This window comes from Astatotilapia calliptera, chromosome 7, assembly GCF_964374335.1.
Source record: "Astatotilapia calliptera chromosome 7, fAstCal68.1, whole genome shotgun sequence".
Lineage (NCBI taxonomy): Eukaryota > Metazoa > Chordata > Actinopteri > Cichliformes > Cichlidae > Astatotilapia > Astatotilapia calliptera.
In genome coordinates, this window is record NC_137428.1 from 24,961,199 (window position 1) to 24,983,576 (window position 22,378).

The window sequence follows — 22,378 nt, forward strand, 5'->3', positions numbered from 1 at the left end:
AAAATATAAAAAGAATTAAGGTTAAAAATGAAATAACTGTACAACACAAATTAGAATGAAGGGTAAATTTAACTGGGAAAGAATAAGATAAAATATATAAATTAAAGTTGAAAATAAAATAACTGTACAACAAAATACACAATACACAGTATGGAACTATATAAGAATGTATGAAGAAATATAAATAGATAAATAAATATATACACAATAACAGCAGCTGTACAAGTATTAACTGGAAATGAGCTGCCTAGTTAGTTATAAATATACTGTTGTATAGTATTATATAATTATCTCAAGCTATTTACAAATCATTACCTATTATCCTTTACCTACTCCTACACACACCTACATGTTTCTGTAGTCAAAGTAAACATGTGTGATTCTACCCTTAACTGCCTTTTACAGCACTACAAACTTCTTAAAGTACATTTAAACAGAACAAAGAAAACAAAATTAATATATACAAATTACAGTGCTTTTCCCTTAAAAGTAAATACTGGCCAGAGAGTGAGCTGCCTCGGTGAAGGTTTATGCTCCCTGAGTGCTTCCTGTTTAGAGATTGCTTTTACTCAAAGCTTAGCTTCATTTCAGTTGTTAATAGAAGCTCGTTTTCTCCCCTGGAAAAAAGACTTGCCACCCATAAGTCAAATTTTCAGTTTATTATCTCTAGATTTCAAGTTGGGTATCTCAAAATTGTGACTTTCTGACTTAAGCAAGAAGCAAGAGGAAAAAAACCTCAAAATTGGATTTTAATGGCAAATTTTATTTTATTTTTTTCTGGGGCTCAAACAAGCTTCCAAACTTGTTACACTTGCTCTCGCTGTCAGTGCAATATGAAGATTTCAGTATGTGAGAGCTTAAATATAAAGAGCTCTTCAGTAAAGTGAAAAATACAAAACCATTGCAGCTCTCAGTAGACACGGCAGTTCAAATCAACCATAAATGTTAACTTAAGAATTGTTAATCTTTGCAAACCCCAAGCAAACCTCTCAGTAAAAATAAAAGAATTCTTTTTAAAGCATGTGCAGTATCATTCAATACTTTGCTGTCTGTAGCAGTATATCCCTGATGATCTGCGACTTTGAAATAAGCTAAGCCATGTGCAGCCCATCAGCATATTGACTGCACGTAGTATGACAAGAGTTGATGGATACCCAAGGTGTGTGCACCAGAAGTGCTGGAGGTGTCCCGTTTCAGGCAGCTTACATTAGCCATGCTGTCCTCACTTCAAACACATGCAGACTGTTTGTAACGCGCCGCAGATGCATGCTGACAGGCAGAAGCAAACTAGCAGTGACATTAAAGGATACGCAGACTTCTCACATTTCTTAAATTTCTCTCTTTTTTTTCATTTTGATAACTGTAAAATGTTCTCAGCCGTTGGCTGCGCTCAGCCACCTCATCATGTTACATAGGAATAGGGAGAGGAAAGAGCACATTTGATATTTGATCTGTTTGTGAGTCTGGGTAATGAAATATTTTGTGGTGCTGTCACTGTGGCTGTTTGGTATTTTGCATCTTAAAATGCATTTCTCATCTCTTTGAAGCTTTGCTGTGAGGCAGAGTAGCAGCGCGCGAGACGTTCCCTTGGCAGAGTTGTGATTGCCTCGCTAGCTAGCTGGAGAAGCTGTCTGTCACCTTTTGAAAAGTTCAGTACAAGGACATGGGAAATCAATGAGCTATCTGAGATCCCTCCCCCACCACCACTCCAGAGAGAAGCCATGTGTGTGTTTGTGTGTGCGTATGCATGATGGAAATTGGGGGTTAGGCTTCTAAAAAACGCACACGCGCGTATCGGATAGGACATCTTATCGAATAAATCTGAGATGGAAAAATGTAAATCGCGCCTGCTGCAGCAATATGCCAAGGCTGTGACGAGCAAAGAGATCATTGATTTTTAGAAATGAAATTCCACATCATTTCCTGATAACATAAAAGAAGGTGGTAAAATTACATAGTTGCTGTGTGTGGGACTGAACGGCAGTGCAATTATTATTGTGTTTATCCAGGAAAAATATTCATTTGAATAAAATGAAAAAAAAATCGATTCATATCTCTGTAGTTGTGCAGCACTGCATGAAGACACACTAGTTAAATGTAAAATTATAATTTACCTTTCTATATTTGGAGTAGCCAGGATTCACCAGCCTGTTGGTCTCACTCTCTATACTCTCACATTCTTACAAAAGTCTCATAACAAGCACTGACAGTATAAAGACACCTCTGTCAACTTATCTTTTTTTTTTGCTTTTTGCTTCCCAGGGGTTAGTCTGCTAATTCCTGCAGGGGCTATTCCTCAGGGCAGAGTGTATGAGATGTATGTGACAGTTCACAGGAAGGACAACATGAGGTATGCGACGACGCCCCAGAACCTTATTTGCTGCTGTCACACATACATACTGAGAGTGCCATCAGATTGTGGCTAAATATTGTATGTATGCTATCCCTGTGCGCCTCCAGGCCCTCGGTGGAAGATGGCCAAACGGTGCTCAGCCCCATGGTGAGCTGCGGACCCCCGGGGACCCTGTTGACTCGTCCGGTCATCATCACCATGCATCACTGTGCCGTGTGCGATGGCCAGCAGGACTGGCTGATCCAGCTCAAAAGCCAGTCGCCGCAGAATCAGTGGGAGGTGAGATGTGAGATTCACAGAGAAATTTGTGCTACAGTAGGCTGTATCTATCGACTGCGCTCGAGTTTCAAAAATGGGTTTCTGACGGTCGCATGCACACAAGAATTGAAATTATGTGTTTACAAGCGAATCTCTGCTCAGTGTGTCAGCGAGCAGTAAAAAAGAAAAGATGCTGTGAGAAATAAATCCATGATATGGCATGGGAGAACTGATAGGATGGAGGAGGTGAAAGGGATCAACGTCCCCTGCATTGTTTGTCCAACTCATAGTAGTACTCAAAGTAAACCCCTGCTGCACCTAGGAGCTGAAATAGTACATCTCTAATAGCAGGGAATGGACTGGGACTGTTTTCTTGCCCAGGCTGTTTCCTTGTACCTTTATAACGGCAGGTTTTTCATCAGGTGTGAACATGTATGGGGGTTTTTCTGTTCGTGTTGCTTTTTTTTTCAAGTCTTCCCTTTTGCTGTTTTTGTCACACACACTGATGCAGAAATGGACCAATTACCAAGGGATCATTTGCAGAGAAACTTGAAACAAATCTGCTTGTTAGGAGGGAACTTTGTTAGAAATGTGCCAGGTGGTCAGCTTACCTCCAAAACATATCTCTCAGCACCTCACCTGACGTGGCCGACCTTCTTGCGGGCAGCTATCAGCATCTTTTTCTTAGCTGTCAAAAGAAAAAAGGTCTTCCTTCCTTGTGGTTTTTAATTAACTTTCTACTCAAACCTTTTTAAGGAGAAAGGCTCCCTTAAAGATAAAAGCATTTAATAAAGGTTAGCAGGAGCAGGGCGCAGTACAGGAAGCATAATGAAAGGCAATGCTTTAGTGATACGTAACACGACTCCAGTCTATCCAGGCTTATTGCATAAATGATAAGATGATAATCAAAATGCACATTACTCTCAGGAAGGCCATGTCCAAATATATAGCATCAGTTTATACCCAATAATAAGGCCTTCTGTCAGATCATCATTAAAAAGTGACTTAAATAATGTAATTTTCAGCAAGCCCTTGCATAATTTCCTCTTGCTGATGCGATGGCATTACTTACAGAGCCGAGGAAAAACTGCCCAACTGGCCCCCACATGCCTTCTTGACATTGATGAATTACTTGGACACAACCAATAAAGCTCAGTGTAAACTGAGGATTTTTAAAGAAGAAATGATTCCTGATTACATCTCCGTCCTGCCACAAACGCAGATGGTAATATGTGATGTGACGGCGGCTTCCTTCGTATGAGTTTCCTTTTCCCTCTGAGGCCAGCCTCGGCGCTGCATGAGTGAAATATTGCTTTATATGACATGCTCTGTCAAAATGTGTTTTCATCACTGCAGTGGATACAGGAGAGATGAGCTCCTCCAAAGGAGTTTTTCACGGATATTTATATTGAGAATAATCAGTTCCGTTGGCGTCTGGGAGCCCGCAGCCCTCCCCAGTTGATGCACGCACGCACACACCGATTCACACACAATCTCATGGTGTTGTGATGATGATGAAGATGGCGTGTCATATAATGAGGAACATGTGGGGATTTCTGCTTCAGTAACTCTCCTACTTAAAATCCTCCCACGTCTACATGGGAGGGGGAAAAAAGCCGGCTGATGAATTTTTGACTAAATTAACGTTTGTATGTTTGTATGTTTAATTGTTTCTGCCTGCACACAGTACTACATATGAAGCAGGGCCACTTTTTCACTGTGCGTTCCAATTATCCCCCAATAAGGATCCCTAGTGCCATCCCACAGGAGCAGTTAAGAGTCTAATGATCTGCCATAATACTGCTGTTAAACGGCCTAGCTCACAATAAAATGCTGTAATTCCTCTTCTGTCTCTCATAATAGGCTGAATTAATACCAGTGTGCCACTCTGTGAGAGTGTTTGGATTAGAGCGAGAACGACGGAGAGAGGAAGAGAAAGAATAAGCGAGATGAAGAGAAATGAAGAGAGGGTTAAAGAAAAAGAGGGAGAGTCGCAGGAGGCTCCTCAGACCTTGCAATCCTAATGAAAGAGAAATGTGTCCTGGCATTGGTGTCGTTACAGGGGTCAACTGCAAATAGTCGGGATACTTATGCTTCCATTTTCCGCGTGAGACAGTCTCAAATATTAGTAATACACACACACACTAACTGTTACTTCGAGAGTACACGGCTTCTGTGAAAAGGTCAGGACATTAATTGTGCTTTCTACATTAAAATGCAATTTCAATTCATTCTGTTTCAGTTAAATGTGACTGAGCACATTTCTGTGTGGCAAAAAAGCAACACATGTACAAGTTTAGCTATTAATTACCCAGTGGCAAAGACTTCATGTAAAAATATGTGGTTTTCACTAATTAGCCAATCCAATTTAACGTTTACAAATCCACACTTGAGGCTTTTAAATACACTCTTTTAAATACACAGACTCACTACTGTAGGCCAGTTAATATATCCATAACTCCACGCAATATACTATACAGTAACTCTGTAGTCTAGCGGTTAACAATAACATGTAAAAGATCACACAGTAGTTCAAGACCAGGAGCAGACACAAATCCCAGGAAGGGCTGTAACAGGAAGTGCATCCACAAGAAAAATCTGTGGTGACCCTTTAATAAAGAGGCAGCTGAAAGAAAAAGAAGACACTGTACCGATTATTTATCTAATCGGTTTCAAACATGGAATTCAGCAACAAGCTGTGACATTTTCTATTCTTTTGATAAAATTGCTGCATATTTTCCAGTTTTTCTGCAGATGTACAAATAATGCAAGAATATGGTTCTCACATAAGTTTCCCTGGACAACATGCATTAAACCGTTTACAGTTGCTGTTCTCCTGAAAGCCCCTTTGCAACCCTCCTCTGTACCGTCACCTCCTTTTCATGCTGTGTTTGAGGTAATCGGGGTGATGTTTGTTGAGGTCTACTCTGGGTCATTTCTATCTTGGGAAACAGCTGGGGAATTATTTCAACCACTGGATGCATTTCAGAGGCTTTACTCTTGATTTATATGCTTTTGACTGAGTAAGTCAAATTTATGACTTCAAAACTTCATGTGAGCTTCTTCATTTCACGTGAAAGAAAATAATTCAAATTACGTCAATCTTATATTTTGCTCCAGTGGTCCAATGACAAATGTAGCTACACAGTGCTGTGCAGGTCGAGGGATTTATCCCTCTCATAGCACTGTAGGCTCAGGCATTCAACATTCTTCCTTTGCCAATGTATTCCTCAGTTCAGTGAATTTCATATATTTGATCCATGATGCATGTCATGCTGGCACGCCCTGTCATGTGCGTGTATATATACATATGCATATATATAAACAGAACTGTGACATCTATAGCACTTTCTACACTGCAACATGGACACAATGTTAAGGTTTGTGCGCGTATGCAAACGCAGCACTGCAGGCTACTTGGGGTTTAATATCTTGAATTATCCAAGGACACTTCAGCATTGTATGCAGGAGTTGGGGATTAAACCACCGACCACAATCAGCCCTATGCCATTAAAAACAACAAGGTTTTTGGGAGGTCATGGGTAACCACTGAGCAATGTGCAGGTCCATCTATGAAATGTAATTGAAACAAGAAGCATTACCTGTGCAAATGAAAAAGCAACTTCAGAGTACTAAAGTCGACTTCTAAATAGTTGAACATGCACAATTTGACACTAAAATCATTCATAAATGCAAGTCTTGCTTACTTTATGTAAAGAAAAATTATATTTTCCGCCTTTCTCATCAGCCATCACGAAAATGACTGCAGTTTTCAAATGGCTAATGGGCTCGATCAAAAAAGTAATCAAAAGAGAGCATACATGCCAGTTTTGGTACTTGTATCTATCTCTGAACATTTTTGCTGTAATGTGAAGTTATCTGCTTCACGAAACAGATCAATACAACCAAATAGAACTGACAGCTGTAGCAGTATTGTGCGAGCAAATGGAGATATGTAGGGAAAATTGGATATGGCATATTTTGCTCTAGTCAAAAATCGTATTAACCATGCCCCACTTCTATTTTTTGCTTGATACATACATAACAAAACCCAGGCTTATTCTTCAACATTCCTCTTTTTTCCCCCTTTCTCCTTGTCCACGCTCTAGGATATAGTGGTAGTAGGAGAAGAGAATTTCACCACACCTTGCTATATCCAAATGGATGACGAGGCTTGCCACATCCTGACAGAGACGCTGGGCACCTACTGCCTCGTGGGTCAATCTCTCAGCGCTGCCACCACTAAGCGCCTCAAACTAGCCATCTTTGGCCCCGTCACCTGCCCAGCCATGGAGTATCACATCAGAGTCTACTGCCTGGACGACACACAGGACGCACTCAAGGTAAATGCGCAGCACGCTGTACTGAATGTGTGCATAGCCTTTGTCTCATTATTTGTATCACTGAAATGAATATAATTGTGATTTTTTTTTCCCCCACTGTAACTGAATTGTTTATGCGCAAGCACAGCCAGCAGATGATGTGTGGGAGGCAGAATGAGAAATCTTTGTGTTGGTGTGTCACAATAAGGAGATACAAGCGCCTGTATTTGAATAACGTAGCTGCTGCAACAACACAAAATAAGCCACATATATCCCTCCTTCTCTACTGTTGTCTCATCACCTCAATTCTGTTTAATACCTTCATGCGCCTGCATGAAGGAAAGATAAGGAAGGATTATTGTACTGAGGAGGGATATTGAACACAGTTATTAAGTTTGGGAATGAGTAATGAGAAGTGATAGTGATCCTGCTGCAAGGACACAGAAGTTGATTTCAGGTTTGCATGTCTAGATTTAAGTTTGTAAAGCCCTGCGGATGATTATAACGTAATATTTTATTAAAAACTAATCATTTGTAAATGTACTTGTGAGAATTCCTCAGAGACTATTATCACAGGAATACAGCAGCAGTTTGTCTGCTTTTCAACTGGTATAAAGAAGAAGCTTTTTGAGGTCGTTATAGATGGTGTCCTTGCTAATCAAGCTTGCTTTTGTTTATTTAGGAAGTCCTTCAAATGGAGAAGCAGATGGGTGGGAAACTGTTGGATGAACCAAAGACTCTCATCTTTAAGGACAGCACCCACAACCTGAGGCTTTCCATCCATGATGTTCCCCACACATTATGGAAGAGCAAACTGCTAGCCAAGTACCAGGTAAACTGCTCATTTTACTCCTTTTTCAGTAAAAGGCCATGCACAGTGTGCCACATGGTTTCTCCCACCGATGTAACTCCTCTACACTTTCCACTTCTCTGCAGGAGCTTTCCTTTCAGCAGGTGTGGAGCGGCTCACAAAGGAACCTCCACTGCTGCTTTACCCTGGAGCGCTTCTCTTCCAGCACGGTGGACCTGACCTGCAAAATATGTGTGCGCCAAGTGGAAGGAGAAGGACAGATTTTTCAGCTGGACACTACACTGTCGGAGGTAGCGTTTGATACTTGGAGTAAACATCCCCCCCCGGCCCCTGCAGGTGGATGCTGGGCCGGTGGAGGGGTTGAAGCAGCAGGCAGTGATGCAGGGCATCAGCACCACTGACTTGTCAGAGGGAGATTGGAGATTTTGGAGCCTAAAAATAACAATAAATTGGGTGGGGACGGTGTATGACACGAGGAGAGTGAAGCATGTAAATGTGTAGGACAGTCAGGCTCAAGTTGGATGCCAGACCTTTAAGTATAACAAATTAAATACCATCTGATTTCATTATATTCACATAAAAGAGCACTACACGACTAGCACTACAGGCTGAGGAAAAATGCTTGTATTTGATTTTGTAATGAACTGTTTCCCTCCTAATGCTTTCACTTGATTTATAAAGGCTTAAAGTAATTATTCACCTTGACTGGATACGGGGCATAGCCTTCGAAATTATAATGGAAACCTCAAAGGTCTGTGTGACTTTTGTGCTCTGCTTTCACATGAATTTTGCATCCAGAGCTGTTTTGACTCTTCCCCTCCACCTCGCCCTCATTGTCCTTCCACCGAGCCAGACGCTCAGAATGAATTTAACCTCGTTTCCATTTCCTCTTCCCACTTTTTGCAACGTTCACAAAAACTGGCAAGGTGTGAGACAGGGGAGTTTCAACCATGCCGCCTACATAGAGTCTTGCTTATGACAAGAGAGGAGCACAGGAGGGTATAATAAGCCTGTGTCCCCCCCCCCCCCAGTCATGCTGCACTTGCTTTACAAAGGCCATCTGGCTAGGAGAATAGAGCTTGAGGGAAGGAGGAGCACTCATGCTTTGTGCTCAGTAATGAGATAAATTACAGTACATACAGTGCAGAGCTGTGTTACTGCCTGGCCTTGGTTCATTTGTCTCTGGGTCTTGATCTGGTTTCTGTAGCCAGACATCCAGTGCTTAATCCTCCAGATGCAGTATATTTAAAAGAAAATCACTCAGCTTGCATCAGTAAATGGATGGCGACGCAACGAAGGGTTTTCAATTTTTTTTATGGCACCTGGAAAAAGAAATTTCCTGTGCTACAAATCCATTTGAACTACATTATGTTTCATTTTGCGAGGTGTTGAATTATGTCCAGGCAGTCTGCAAACTAGGGGGGAAAAAACCACAGCTACAGTCTGTGTCTCTGCTTTAATCCCTCTCATTCTCTCTTTACAGGATTCCCAGAGTATTGACACATCTCTGCTGGATCCTGCCAGCAACATCACGACACTGGTAGGGCCAAATGCCTTTCGCATCCCTGTTTCTATCCGTCAGAAGCTGTGCGGCAGCCTGGACGCACCGCAGACCAGAGGCAATGACTGGAGGATGTTGGCCCACAAACTCAATCTTGACAGGTGGGTTGACAAACAATGAAAAGGGTGAAATGGTAACTTACATTTAGGACCTCTGGGATCACAGTCTGGCCACAGAAACAGCCTTTACTTTAAAGTTAAATAGTTTAAACAAAACAATTTTTCTGTTAATATAGACAACTAAAATGAAATATATTAGAATTTGTTTTTAAAAAGTAATTATTCATTTATCCATCCAGCAGGCCAGCCATCTGTACATCTTATATACAGGGAGTGCAGAATTATTAGGCAAGTTGTATTTTTGAGGAATAATTTTATTATTGAACAACAACCATGTTCTCAATGAACCCAAAAAACTCATTAATATCAAAGCTGAATGTTTTTGGAAGTAGTTTTTAGTTTGTTTTTAGTTTGAGCTATTTTAGGGGGATATCTGTGTGTGCAGTTGACAATTACTGTGCATAATTATTAGGCAACTTAACAAAAAACAAATATATACCCATTTCAATTATTTATTTTTACCAGTGAAACCAATATAACATCTCCACATTCACAAATATACATTTCTGACATTCAAAAACAAAACAAAAACAAATCAGCGACCAATATAGCCACCTTTCTTTGCAAGGACACTCAAAAGCCTGCCATCCATGGATTCTGTCAGTGTCTTGATCTGTTCACCATCAACATTGCGTGCAGCAGCAACCACAGCCTCCCAGACACTGTTCAGAGAGGTGTACTGTTTTCCCTCCTTGTAAATCTCACATTTGATGATGGACCACAGGTTCTCAATGGGGTTCAGATCAGGTGAACAAGGAGGCCATGTCATTAGTTTTTCTTCTTTTATACCCTTTCTTGCCAGCCACGCTGTGGAGTACTTGGACGCGTGTGATGGAGCATTGTCCTGCATGAAAATCATGTTTTTCTTGAAGGATGCAGACTTCTTCCTGTACCACTGCTTGAAGAAGGTGTCTTCCAGAAACTGGCAGTAGGACTGGGAGTTGAGCTTGTCTCCATCCTCAACCCGAAAAGGCCCCACAAGCTCATCTTTGATGATACCAGCCCAAACCAGTACTCCACCTCCACCTTGCTGGCGTCTGAGTCGGACTGGAGCTCTCTGCCCTTTACCAATCCAGCCACGGGCCCATCCATCTGGCCCATCAAGACTCACTCTCATTTCATCAGTCCATAAAACCTTAGAAAAACCAGTCTTGAGATATTTCTATGCCCAGTCTTGACGTTTCAGCTTGTGTGTCTTGTTCAGTGGTGGTCGTCTTTCAGCCTTTCTTACCTTGGCCATGTCTCTGAGTATTGCACACCTTGTGCTTTTGGGCACTCCAGTGATGTTGCAGCTCTGAAATATGGCCAAACTGGTGGCAAGTGGCATCTTGGCAGCTGCACGCTTGACTTTTCTCAGTTCATGGGCAGTTATTTTGCGCCTTGGTTTTTCCACACGCTTCTTGCGACCCTGTTGACTATTTTGAATGAAACGCTTGATTGTTCGATGATCACGCTTCAGAAGCTTTGCAATTTTGAGACTGCTGCATCCCTCTGCAAGATATCTCACTATTTTTGACTTTTCTGAGCCTGTCAAGTCCTTCTTTTGACCCATTTTGCCAAAGGAAAGGAAGTTGCCTAATAATTATGCACACCTGATATAGGGTGTTGATGTCATTAGACCACACCCCTTCTCATTACAGAGATGCACATCACCTAATATGCTTAATTGTTAGTAGGCTTTCAAGACTATACAGCTTGGAGTAAGACAACATGCATGAAGAGGATGATGTGGACAAAATACTCATTTGCCTAATAATTCTGCACTCCCTGTATTACATATTATGTATTGAATCATAGCTAACAAGAGGAGATGACCCATAAGCCTTTTATATATTACATTATGCATTCATTCATATTACTAGAGGTTGTTGTTTAGTCATACAGGTTTAATTACTGATCTGTGGTCTCACTTGGAAAACATTAAGTGTCACTTTTCAGCCTGCAAGATTAATGTTTTGAACAGGCATAGTTTTGATTTATTAACCTAACTAAACAACCAGTGAACACATACATAATGAACAGAACATAAACCGCAGCTCCAGGTTTAAAGGTTTTTTTTCTCCTACTGGGACCTGGACTGTCCGCTGAAACACAAGTATTAGAAATATCAGATGCAACTTTAAAATAGCCACACTGATAATGTTCATCGGTTGGTTTAAAAAACCAGTTATCAACATATTTATTTGTCATTTCACAGCTTGGGCCTTTTGTCATGAAGGTTGTGTGTTTTCCTTGTGGCTGCATGGAATCCCTTGGGTTAATTAATGATTCCACATTGTCCTTAGATGCATATGTGAGCATGAATCGTCTGAGTTGCTGTGTTAGTTGCTGTGATGGGACTGGCCAACTGTCTGCAGTGTACCGCACCCCTCACCCAATGTGTCCTAGGATAGGGTCTAAGTGGCTCTAACACCTAAATAGCTTCTAACTACAGTTTAATTAACTGTCAATTTTCTGTTTATTCATAGTGGTTTTTATAGCGTGGTACCAGTAAAGAAAGAACGGCTGTTTTTTCATTAGAAGTAAACATTAAGAGTCCATGGGGACTTAAACTGTTGATAAGTGATCTATTTTTAATTTGATTGTGAGTGATCTGTGGGAATGTGACTCATTCTGATAAACATCAGAGCTGAGGAAAGATGAAAAAAACAATGGAGACAGAGTGACGTTCCTCTTTTTAAAACATCATCCCCGTGTCTTTGATAGTCTTCTGTTTGTGATGGACGTACAATGCGCACCCATTTTTAAGGTCCCAGCTCAGCAGGGCAGCCTTATCACAGACAGCAGCTGCAGATTGACGAGACCACTGGCAGACTTTGGCATGAAGGACAAAGGGTGAAGGCGAGAGACTCGAATGAATGAATATACATATATATATATATATATATATATATATATATACATATATATATATCAATTCAAAGCCAAAGCAAAAGTCATTAAAAGAAAACAAAGCGATCATTAGTTCTGCATAGACTGCAAATACATTTAAGGATGTATATCAGTGCTCACTTTGCTTTCCTCTCATGCCCACAGTATCTCATTACTGACCAGAAAGGTTACTGTGTATAGAAGGAAAAAATAGAAAGTAAGAATTAAAGTATTTGATGATGAAAAGATTATTGCAGCACACCAACGAGTTTTTTATTACTAATAAGCAAACTCATTCCTCTCTATTAACCATTTGTCTGCTTTTCTAACCTACCTCTCTCTGGTTTCACATGATCACTCTTTTAGGTATCTTAACTACTTTGCCACCAAATCCAGCCCCACTGGAGTGATCCTGGACTTGTGGGAGGCCCAGCATTTTCCTGACGGCAACCTCAGTCGCCTTGCCCAAGTACTGGAGGAGATGGGACGCCATGACAGCCTTGTTCCCGCGGTGACTGAACACTGACATCTGCCTGCCAGGGACAAGTGACATTCCAGGGAGGAAGAAGACACAAAGTGAATATGAAAAGAGGGTGGACCCCCTCAAACACACCCCACACACACCCCAAAAAACAACAACAAAAAAAAGCAGGAAAAGTCATTCTCGATGACAAATGCACGCACACACACTCACAGAAGCTGCCTGTGTGTACACTCAAAGAAGTAAGGAGATAGTCACAGCCAGGTCTACCCTGCCATGACCCAGTTAAATATTGGCAACAAAGGTTGTGAAAACTTGGAGAGTAAACAAGAATCTCTGCCAGTCATTTTCAGGCTGTTTCTCTCCTCGTTCTTTCTCTCTCTCTCTCCCTCTCTTGTAAGAATGATTTGATATTTTTGGCTATGGTTTCCTTGGAAACATGTTTCCGGTTTATTCGGATGGACTGTGCAGATGTGGATGATGCCCTCACAACAGTGACAGGTCAATGGATCAAAGGAGGAAGATCGGCGAAAGAACGTCTCATTCTCCAAAAATCAGTCTCCATGGCAACTCCATGGAAAAGTATGTGTTCTGTGACAACATAGTATTTAATGATATGCCTATTTATACATGTCTTTTTTTTGTATCTTATGCTGTCTGTTACTGAACCGTATTTCGTTTCTTCTTTCATTGCGTTTGACTGTATTACAGCACCACCTGGTGGACACCTGGCGCTGTAACTATTCTTTCTGTCGGCCACATTTATAACACAGAGGGAACTCAACGATCATAATCATTACACCGTTTTTTAACTGTTGTTATAACTACTATTAATACTTTTAGTCATGTTATGTATAATTATTGCTTTTCTATTATGGGTGATATTTTTGAGTTGCATTGGTGATTATTTTGCTTTTGCTTTTCTTTTTCTTTTCTTTTTTTAGCAGGATCATTTGGCTAACTACATATCTCTACATATCGTATATCCTGTTAACAAAAGGATATGGGAAATTAGCCAGACTGAAAAAAAAGTCATGAGTGATGCAAATTTGTGTGACGTTCATGATGATGTCGCGTTCACATAAGATACCAGGCAGAGCGAAGAGGGAGATGGTGCAGAAAGGGAAATCAAACCAGTATATTTTTGTAGGACCAGTCCAACTGAAAACAACTGCTTTTTACCAAATACCTGACATGTAAGGTGATCATCTAAATATTGTCTCAATCAACCGACGTTCATGCGTACTTTTGGAGGATAAGAGATTTTAACTCAGACAACGATGTTTGTACATTCACTACAGAAGCCATCAATATCACGATGACACTGATTCTGTGCATAAAAATGATCTGTAAATGTGACATTCCTTTTATGGAGCAGCAGTTGCGCCCATACAAGTGTTCTTGGTTGGTTTTGTTTTTTTGAATGGCAGTTGTCCCAGTTTTCTTGAAGCCGTCTATGCAAACTTTGCATCCCTTTGAAACAATCTCTACATTCTCAGTGGGCTAGCCTTTGCATTCCCTAGTTGTTCTTCAGCTTCATGATTAATATTGTGTATAGTGAGAATGTAGCCTGTCTGTTTCTTGCACTCATGATGTTCCTCGCAACGGCTTGCATTTCATCTGTCAAGTTATTGTACAAACTGTAAGAAAGAATTTTTAAGACTAATAATAAATTATATTTATATGCAACATTGAAAATGGAGTGCGACCATTTGACTTGTGAGACTGTGTTTAAAAAAAAAAAAAAAACCTTATGGGCTTTCAAGATATATTTTTCAAATATTTTTTTTAATAGGGAATGTTCTGCAGATCCACTCATACACCTTCATTACTTGCATATGTACAGATTAAATAAGGCACGTGCTACAGTGGCAGAGTGGATGAGACACACATATATATATATGTATAGACACTGATCAAAAATGCATTTTACCATCCAACAAGGCAATAATACATAGATTTCAGATCAGCTTCATATGGATAAAAAAAAAAAAAACGTGACCAGAAAGATGAGACGATGCAGGATAGCAAAGTATATATACACACACACAAATGTGTGTGTGTGTGTGTATATATATATATATATATATATATATATATATATATATATACACACACACACACACACAGGTTATAAAGAATCATCTGGTTTCAAAAGCCATCCTGTACATTTTAAACTAAAAGGCTAAATATGGACGGATGGTATATATCCATACGATAGTCAAACTACAAAAACAACCACATGAACCTCACAAATTGTCTCTGTTGTCTCCGGCTGTTGAATTAAAGCACACTGAAATCAGAAATCAGATGATTCTTTTTTGATTCACCTTGAGTGTGTGTGTGTGTGTATGCATGTATATTTGTTTAATATATATATATATATATATATATATATATTAATCATGTTTCTGTTTGTTCAGCAATAATAATAATGGTATGAATCCACATCTTCTACACTGAGGTCAATGGATGACTATCATCGTCATAAGTCCACTGTGATATCACAGCATGCAGCGGCTGACTCAGAAAAAAACAAAACAGCAAAACACACACACACAAAGCAGCTTTGACAGTACAAAAGACTGCCCGTAGAATACTGCTATATGGCTTTAGAGGAGCAGCGCAAGAGCATCCTCCAGATTTTAGTCCTGCAAGGCCCCCTGAACAGTCTGGAACCAGAAACCACTTAGCTTTCACAGAAAGCACAGTCTGAACACTGAGGGAGAGGCGCCTCAGACAATGGTAGAGCAGATGTCCCCTGATATAATAAATTTTTTGGTATATATCATTATTCTGGCCCTACGGTGACCATTATCTCTATCACTCATCCTCCCTGTCAGTTATATTTGTTCTATTATTCACAGTCTCTCTTTTCTTCTTCCCTTTCTTCTGGCCAGCTTGAGTGGCCTGTGCCAGTGGTAATGATGAGACTCTGGGAGATGATATCTTTTCTGTGGACTCTCTGTCACAGTTTGATATCTTGGGACTCTAACATCTTTGCAAGAGTCTTCTTCACCCTTAGGGCTGTGAGACGACAAGTTGGATTGTGAGCCCAGCACTCCGACATGAGTTTCCCCATCTGTCGTAGACACTAAAGACACACACGACCATATGCATAAGAATACAAGCACATTTTAGGCAAATGGTTTAATCCATGATTACTAATTATTTATGGGCATGCAAAAACATGTTTAGCAAAAATGTACCTTACATCCACCGAGACCTACAAGGTCAACCTATAACTTAGAAACAGGGCTGTACTTTGTTTTTTTAAAGGGAATAGCGTTGTGTTTATGTGCAAAGTGCAGGCTTTTTATTATTTGCCAAGCTGAAACCCATTTTAATATACTTGATATCATTTTGAGTATAATTATTTTTTTTATTTATGTGGATATAATAAATGGGTAGCATTTAATAATAAATATCAATTAGAAAAAGCGGTTATAATCAATAACTGTAATGCACATAACACAGAAATAAAAAAAAGTGATATTAAGAAACCCCATATATCATTCCCTGTATGCTCCCTCTATATGTTGTAGAAATAACATAGTTTAAAAAGGCCAATGTAGAATCACTTCAAAGGTGAAATATGAAATGCTATTTTAAATCCTTATACAAAGCTTTCTATATTTTGACAATACACACCACACTTCATCATAGTTTCTAAGTTATAAGCCTTTTTCTCAATTTCCGACCAATAAATCATAAACTTGACCTTGAATGACCTTTGTGGATGATCTACACTGCTACAAAGATTCATCAGAATCCATTCAAGACATTTCGAGGCATCATGTTTACAGACAGGAAGAATGATACGCACTAAAGAATACTCTGGAAAAGTGTATGATTAACAGCTGTTGTGCTAATAACAGCTGTTTCAATGCATCATTTCTCTCATACTATGAGGCAGAAATCTCCACTTAGAATGCAGATTAATGCATATTTACATGGATTTACATGGATCATGTAAGTAACCATGTTGATGTAATGACGTTCACACATAAACGCCATTAAGTTTAAGTTTTAAAAATGGATAAAGATAAGAGTACCTCATCATTGCTCCATCGATTAGCAAAAGAAGGTCTTTGTTTTTTTATGCAAACCACTTCTCTCATGTCCTCATATGAAGGATCGGACGGGACGAGGTCATAATAGGGAAGCTGATGTTCCTCCACAATACCTGGAGTTTAATGAAAGAAAATGTCCATTAATTATCATTAATAAAATATTAAGACACTTCAAGTCAAAATAAACACATCTTCCTCACCTCCAGAGATGCATCGCCGGGCCATCTCCCAGATAATAAGGCCAAAACTATACATGTCAGCTGTTATAAAAGACTGGAAGTGGCTCCTGTTGAGGGTCTCATCCAGTACTTCAGGTGGCATGTAGCGCTTTGTTCCAACGCGTAGGTTAGGAGGGATATCCACTTCATTGGTGTCACTGAGACAGGGAGGAAAAAAAGGAACGAGTCAAAGAATTTTTAGCATCGTCCAGTATTAATGTAAACGCTCAAAAGACTCAAAATGTCTTGTGTACCTATTAAACTTGACAGCCAGACCGAGGTCTGCAATACAGCAGGATCCATTCTTTTTAACCAAGATGTTTTTGCTCTTCAGGTCTCTGTGTGCAATAGCTGGTTTGCCCTGTGTGCCGTAGATCTCAGTGTGGAGATGACAAAGGCCTGATATGGAGGAATACGAAAGCTTCAGAAGAGCCTTGACGTCTAAGCTGTTGGACTTGAGGTAGTCGTATAAAGAGCCATTCTCGTGGTAGTCTGTAATTAAGTACAGCTGAGTCCACGAGCCGGTTCCTTTGATGTCGGCTGCAATGAATCCTGGGGATTAGATAGCTGGTGTGAGGGGATTAAAATATACACACAGAAATCAATGCGCATGGTTTCATTCACTTTTGGGGACATTTCACCAACTTGTGCTCAGTCACTGAACATCCATTTGTGTGTGTAACTTCCAAAACAATCAAACATAGTGCATGGAAGTAGGAACCATGCACTGTATTTTTTCTTTCTAATACTCATTTTCCATTTGTTAGTCAGCTATTACCTCTGCTTTTGAAATGCAAAACCCAGTGTATCGCTATATCTCCCTGGAAACATGTTGAAAAAATGTGTATCTTTACAGATATTTCATATTTTTTTTGTCTTTGTCTATGACAGCTTGCTGTTCAGACTTTAATTGCTACACTTGTTAACAATGAGTTCTGAGAAACCCAACACTCCTTTCCTCTAAATCTAGAGATTTCAAAGTCTGACCCGCATGCAACTGGCATCCACAGTTAATGTCAGAGTGTGGAAGCAGAACAAAATGAGACCTTTTTAGTTTTAAATCTAAATCGTCTTAACATTAACATAGAAATCAAATGTTAATAAACCTGAAAAACCTATAAAACCTACATAAATATAAATATAGCCCTTTGAGCAGATGCATAAATACTAAATGTGCAACCATCAATCATTCCCGGGCTTTTGACATTGGCACTCAGTTATCAAAACTTCCAGAGCCCTCTGAAACTCCAGAAATTAGTCGTTAACCCCAGAGGCTAAGTCAGCAGTCCAGTCAATGAGTTCCAAGAAGAGCCTAAACCAGGGGTGTCAAAATTAAGGCCTGGGGGCCAGAATTGGCTTGAGACACTCCAATCCAGCCCTCTATATTGGAATGACAGCATAAATTTTGGACTTTTACCTGAATTTTCAAACGTTTTACAGCTTTTCCTTCTGATAAAGTCCTCCCCTGTGGCTATTCATACCATACCAAAGTAATGAAGTAATAAAAAGCAAATAAATACCAGAAGAGATCATATTTTATCACTCACTACTGCAGAAATTTCTGTTTTTTTAACAATAGATCCACATAAAAAAAAGAAAGAAAAGAAAATATGATTATACAATAACTATTAAAGTAATTTTACACATTTGCCAAAGAGTCATGCTGACAGATTCCTTTCATTCATTACAGCAGCATTCCTCTAACATGTGAAAGAACTGTGGAGATTTTTCTTTTTTTTCTTATATTACTATTCGTTGACATGATCTTGAACAGTTTAGGTCCTTACTAGGCCAAGAGATATGTATTTAAGACTGATGATAAAAATGGTATGGAGATTCAGACTGAAGTAGATGCTTTGTTGGAGCGCCAAAGACGGGACAACAACTTGTCTGTTCCTATAAGGTTGATCCTGAAATTGCTGCCATGAGGCCTCTAAATCAGATGGCGTGGATGATGACAGCAGCTACAGCAGCTTCATCTCCTATGTAGAAATCTACAACTACAACATCTACGATCTCCTGGAGGAAAGATGCAATCAAGCCCACATCATGTACGTGGCTGGTTGTCTGGAGGTGGAAGTCAAATCTGCAGAGGAGGCTTTTCAAGTGTTCTGGAGAGGTTAAAAAAAGAGGAAGGTTGCAAACACTTGGCTGAACAGAAAGTCCAATCGCTCCCACAGTGTGTTCATTATTAAACTGGCTCAGGCCCCTCTTGATGCAAAAGGCAAGAATGTTCTCCAGGATAAGAACCAGATAAGTGTCAGGCAGCTGTGCCTGGTGGACTTGGCATGAAGTGAGCGACCTGGCAGGACAGGAGCAGAAGGCACTAGTATACCTGAAGCAGGTGATATAAATCAGTCTTTGCTGAATCTGAGGACATGCATCAAGATACTTCGAGAAAAACAAATGTGTGGCACAAACAAGATGGTCCCCTATCAAAACTCCAAAATAACCCACCAAAAAAACGACTTTGATAGCAATGGAAATGTTAGAATGGTCGTCTGTGGAAGTCACGTGGTACGCCTGCCCAGGATGGCAACAGATGGGGGTGCCAGGGCTCCATGGGACACCAACTTGGAATGGGAAATTATTTTTGGAACTGTCGATCCTTTTATGCACTTGCATAAAATTGCATATCAAACTTGGACTTTAGGTTTCCTTTTGGTATTAGTTATTTTATGGCCTTATTCCTGTATTCATGGATGTACCATTTGGAAGTTCACCTTTTTCTTCTTAAATTAACTTTCATACATTTAATACAGCAACTGACTGTTCTTTCTTGGATTTTTGTCTTTACCATTACATTTGCAACATTAACACATTCTGCAGAGTAACTACTTTCCTGACCCTAACTGACCTCTGAGAAGAAAAACAAAAACAAACCTTAATTGTGCTGATTGCAACCGCTGCTCACTGTTAACTAAGTGCATTCATTCTTTTACACTCACTTCGCAGTTTTCAGGACCTTACCCAGTATGTTGTCGTGTCTCATCAGGAAGGTCTGATAGATTTCAGTCTCTCTGAACCAGCTTTCTTCCTCAGTGGTGAAGAAGACTTTGACAGCCACTCTCTCTCCTCTCCACTTGCCCATCCAGACTTCTCCATATCGTCCTTTTCCAATCTGCTTAACCATCTGAATCTGCTTGGCGATGGTGCGCTGCACCTGGAAACAAATTATTGAAACAACAAAACAAAATAAATTCCATTTTTACAAAGACAAGTCTCTTTAAAATCCATTTTTTTCATTATAAATATAGAAAAACTTCCTTCTGAGCATCTTGCTCTGTTTAAGTTTTATACGAGCGAACAGGTTGATGTAATTCAGATATTTTACTGCACTAAAAATCATTGTGTGACATTTTCTTCTGCATATTCTGCATATATTTACAAACAATGGAGTGACACAGTGATTATTTTATCACAGTTAATCTCACCTTGAGGTGACGCAGAGGTGTAGAGAGTTTTGCTTACCAGTAGAGGGAGTCCTGACCCAGAGCCAGACCCAATGCTACGGGAATGCTCTATCAAGTCCTTCAGAGATTCCCCAGGGGGAATGTAGGTCTCATCCTGCTCCAGATCGATACTGTAGCGTGGCCGTGACTCCTGCCGTTTATATCTGGCGCAGAAAGTTTGCTGAGTGAACATCCAGAGGTGTGAAAGTGTTTAAATTATGTGTGTATGAGACGACCTTCTTACCTTAGGTAACAAAATACGAGGATGATGCCAAGGATGATGCTGCAAACTGTGACTGAAATTAAGAGAGCCATGTACTGGATACTGTGGTAATCTAAAAATGTAATGATGAGAAGATGTAAATTAGAGTTTTTAATTTTTTTTAATTTAGCGATTTTGAAACAACAACAAAAAAAAAAAAATCCTGGTCTGGTCAAGATGGAAAGTCAACAGAACAACTACTGATAAATGGAGGTGACAGTCAGTTGTTCATGGGCGTCATTCCAAATATCTCTCATTGGCAGGGACAAGTTTTCCCCCTTCCATCTCTCTATTTCTTCCCTGCACCCCCTTTTCCTACTGCCTTATCGATCACATCCCGCTCCCAAATCTCACATATCAGATGTCACACGGACATCTACAGAAACCCCAGAGGTCTGAAGCAGCTCTGGGGCTCTAGACTTTCTGCACTGTCAATCAGAAGCACAGAAACACGAATGGCTGAACAGTGATACTTCATGGTGGGGAAAAAATAACACACACAAACACAATAAGAATTCGTGGAGAAAGAACTTCTTATAAGGTCACTGCAAATTAACTGATGATAAGTAATGTTTCAAATGAACCTACATTTAAAGGAAAACATAATGCATAGAATAAATTACTACCATAACTGTCCATTGTTACTGTTTAAAAACTGACTTCATCCTCAGACGTGAGAGCAGCGCTTGCTGTTTTCTTGTGCTAATCTTTCACTTGGTGATAAAGCCGCGTTGCAACTTTTTTTTAACACTCCTTTCTGGCCCATTGAGATTTTGTTCTATCATATCCTCAGATCATAGTAAGAACTGTTCCTTGTTATTAAAACTGATAAGAATGAAGCTCAAACTACGAAAAAAAGAGTCAAATAACAAAACAGCAGAGGTAGCTTGAATGTATAAAAAATACACATAGGTTAGTGTATGTGCCAGAGGGAGAGAGAAAGTGTGTGTATGTGTGTGTTAGTTAGTGGGTTGTGGCATGACAGATGGACAGATATCTCACATCCGTCCTGAGGCAAGAAACTCAAGCAGGCCCTGGGGAGAGGCTGTCCTTTTCATTAGAGGGTGAGAGAACAAGCCAAATCTGCAGGCTCCGTTTCATCTCTCTCTCCTTCTCTCTCTCTGTCTCTCTATGTGCCACTTCACTCCAGCACCACACTGTGGTTTGTAACAGCTTAAACTGTCACTACCCATCACCAACCCAGCGTGGCCTAAAAGAACCAGTTTTGAAAGCCACTCACACTTTAAAGGGGGCCGGATTTCATTATGTGAAAAAAAAAATGTGTGAAAGAGTGGATGTGTGTGTGTGTTTGTCTTACTTGATGTCATCAGTGGAGGAAGGGTGGGACGCAAGTCTCTGTTGCAGAAGTCTTGATCCGTGCAACACTCGAGAGCTCTCCTTGAACGTGCGTTCCACGTGTCCTTTCATGTACACAAACAAAATGTCAGAACTGTGCATGTCTATGTAACACTAATGAGAGGGGGCTAGTTAGCATTTTGTAATATAACAAAAGCTCTTCTACTGTGTATAAAGTAAACACAATGGACTGGACAATTCTTATTCAAATGGGTCTCATCAACAGCTTCAGTAAGTCAAG

General features: G+C 40.1%; 2 protein-coding genes across 4 annotated transcripts in view; one reads left to right on the forward strand and one right to left on the reverse strand.

Annotated features, from left to right (window-relative positions):
* The window catches only part of unc5cb (unc-5 netrin receptor Cb), a 124,838-nt gene extending 110,364 nt beyond the window's left edge, over positions 1 to 14,474 (forward strand). For all 3 annotated transcript variants that reach the window (XM_026173823.2, XM_026173824.2, XM_026173825.2), the window contains 7 exons: positions 2,263 to 2,350; positions 2,461 to 2,632; positions 6,721 to 6,954; positions 7,616 to 7,765; positions 7,870 to 8,034; positions 9,228 to 9,406; positions 12,662 to 14,474. In XM_026173823.2, the coding sequence (XP_026029608.1) occupies positions 2,263 to 2,350; positions 2,461 to 2,632; positions 6,721 to 6,954; positions 7,616 to 7,765; positions 7,870 to 8,034; positions 9,228 to 9,406; positions 12,662 to 12,821 (1,148 nt within the window). In that variant the 3' untranslated portion in view covers positions 12,822 to 14,474. The remainder of the gene's footprint in view (positions 1 to 2,262; positions 2,351 to 2,460; positions 2,633 to 6,720; positions 6,955 to 7,615; positions 7,766 to 7,869; positions 8,035 to 9,227; positions 9,407 to 12,661) is intronic.
* Positions 14,475 to 15,603: 1,129 nt separating this feature from the next.
* The window catches only part of bmpr1bb (bone morphogenetic protein receptor, type IBb), a 55,595-nt gene continuing 48,820 nt past the window's right edge, over positions 15,604 to 22,378 (reverse strand). Inside the window, exons 9-16 of the mRNA XM_026173854.2 lie at positions 22,100 to 22,202; positions 20,764 to 20,854; positions 20,539 to 20,683; positions 20,038 to 20,230; positions 17,322 to 17,619; positions 17,050 to 17,225; positions 16,832 to 16,962; positions 15,604 to 15,870 (exon numbers count right to left, since the gene is read on the reverse strand). Coding sequence (XP_026029639.1) covers positions 15,745 to 15,870; positions 16,832 to 16,962; positions 17,050 to 17,225; positions 17,322 to 17,619; positions 20,038 to 20,230; positions 20,539 to 20,683; positions 20,764 to 20,854; positions 22,100 to 22,202 — 1,263 coding nt within the window. The 3' untranslated portion in view covers positions 15,604 to 15,744. The remainder of the gene's footprint in view (positions 15,871 to 16,831; positions 16,963 to 17,049; positions 17,226 to 17,321; positions 17,620 to 20,037; positions 20,231 to 20,538; positions 20,684 to 20,763; positions 20,855 to 22,099; positions 22,203 to 22,378) is intronic.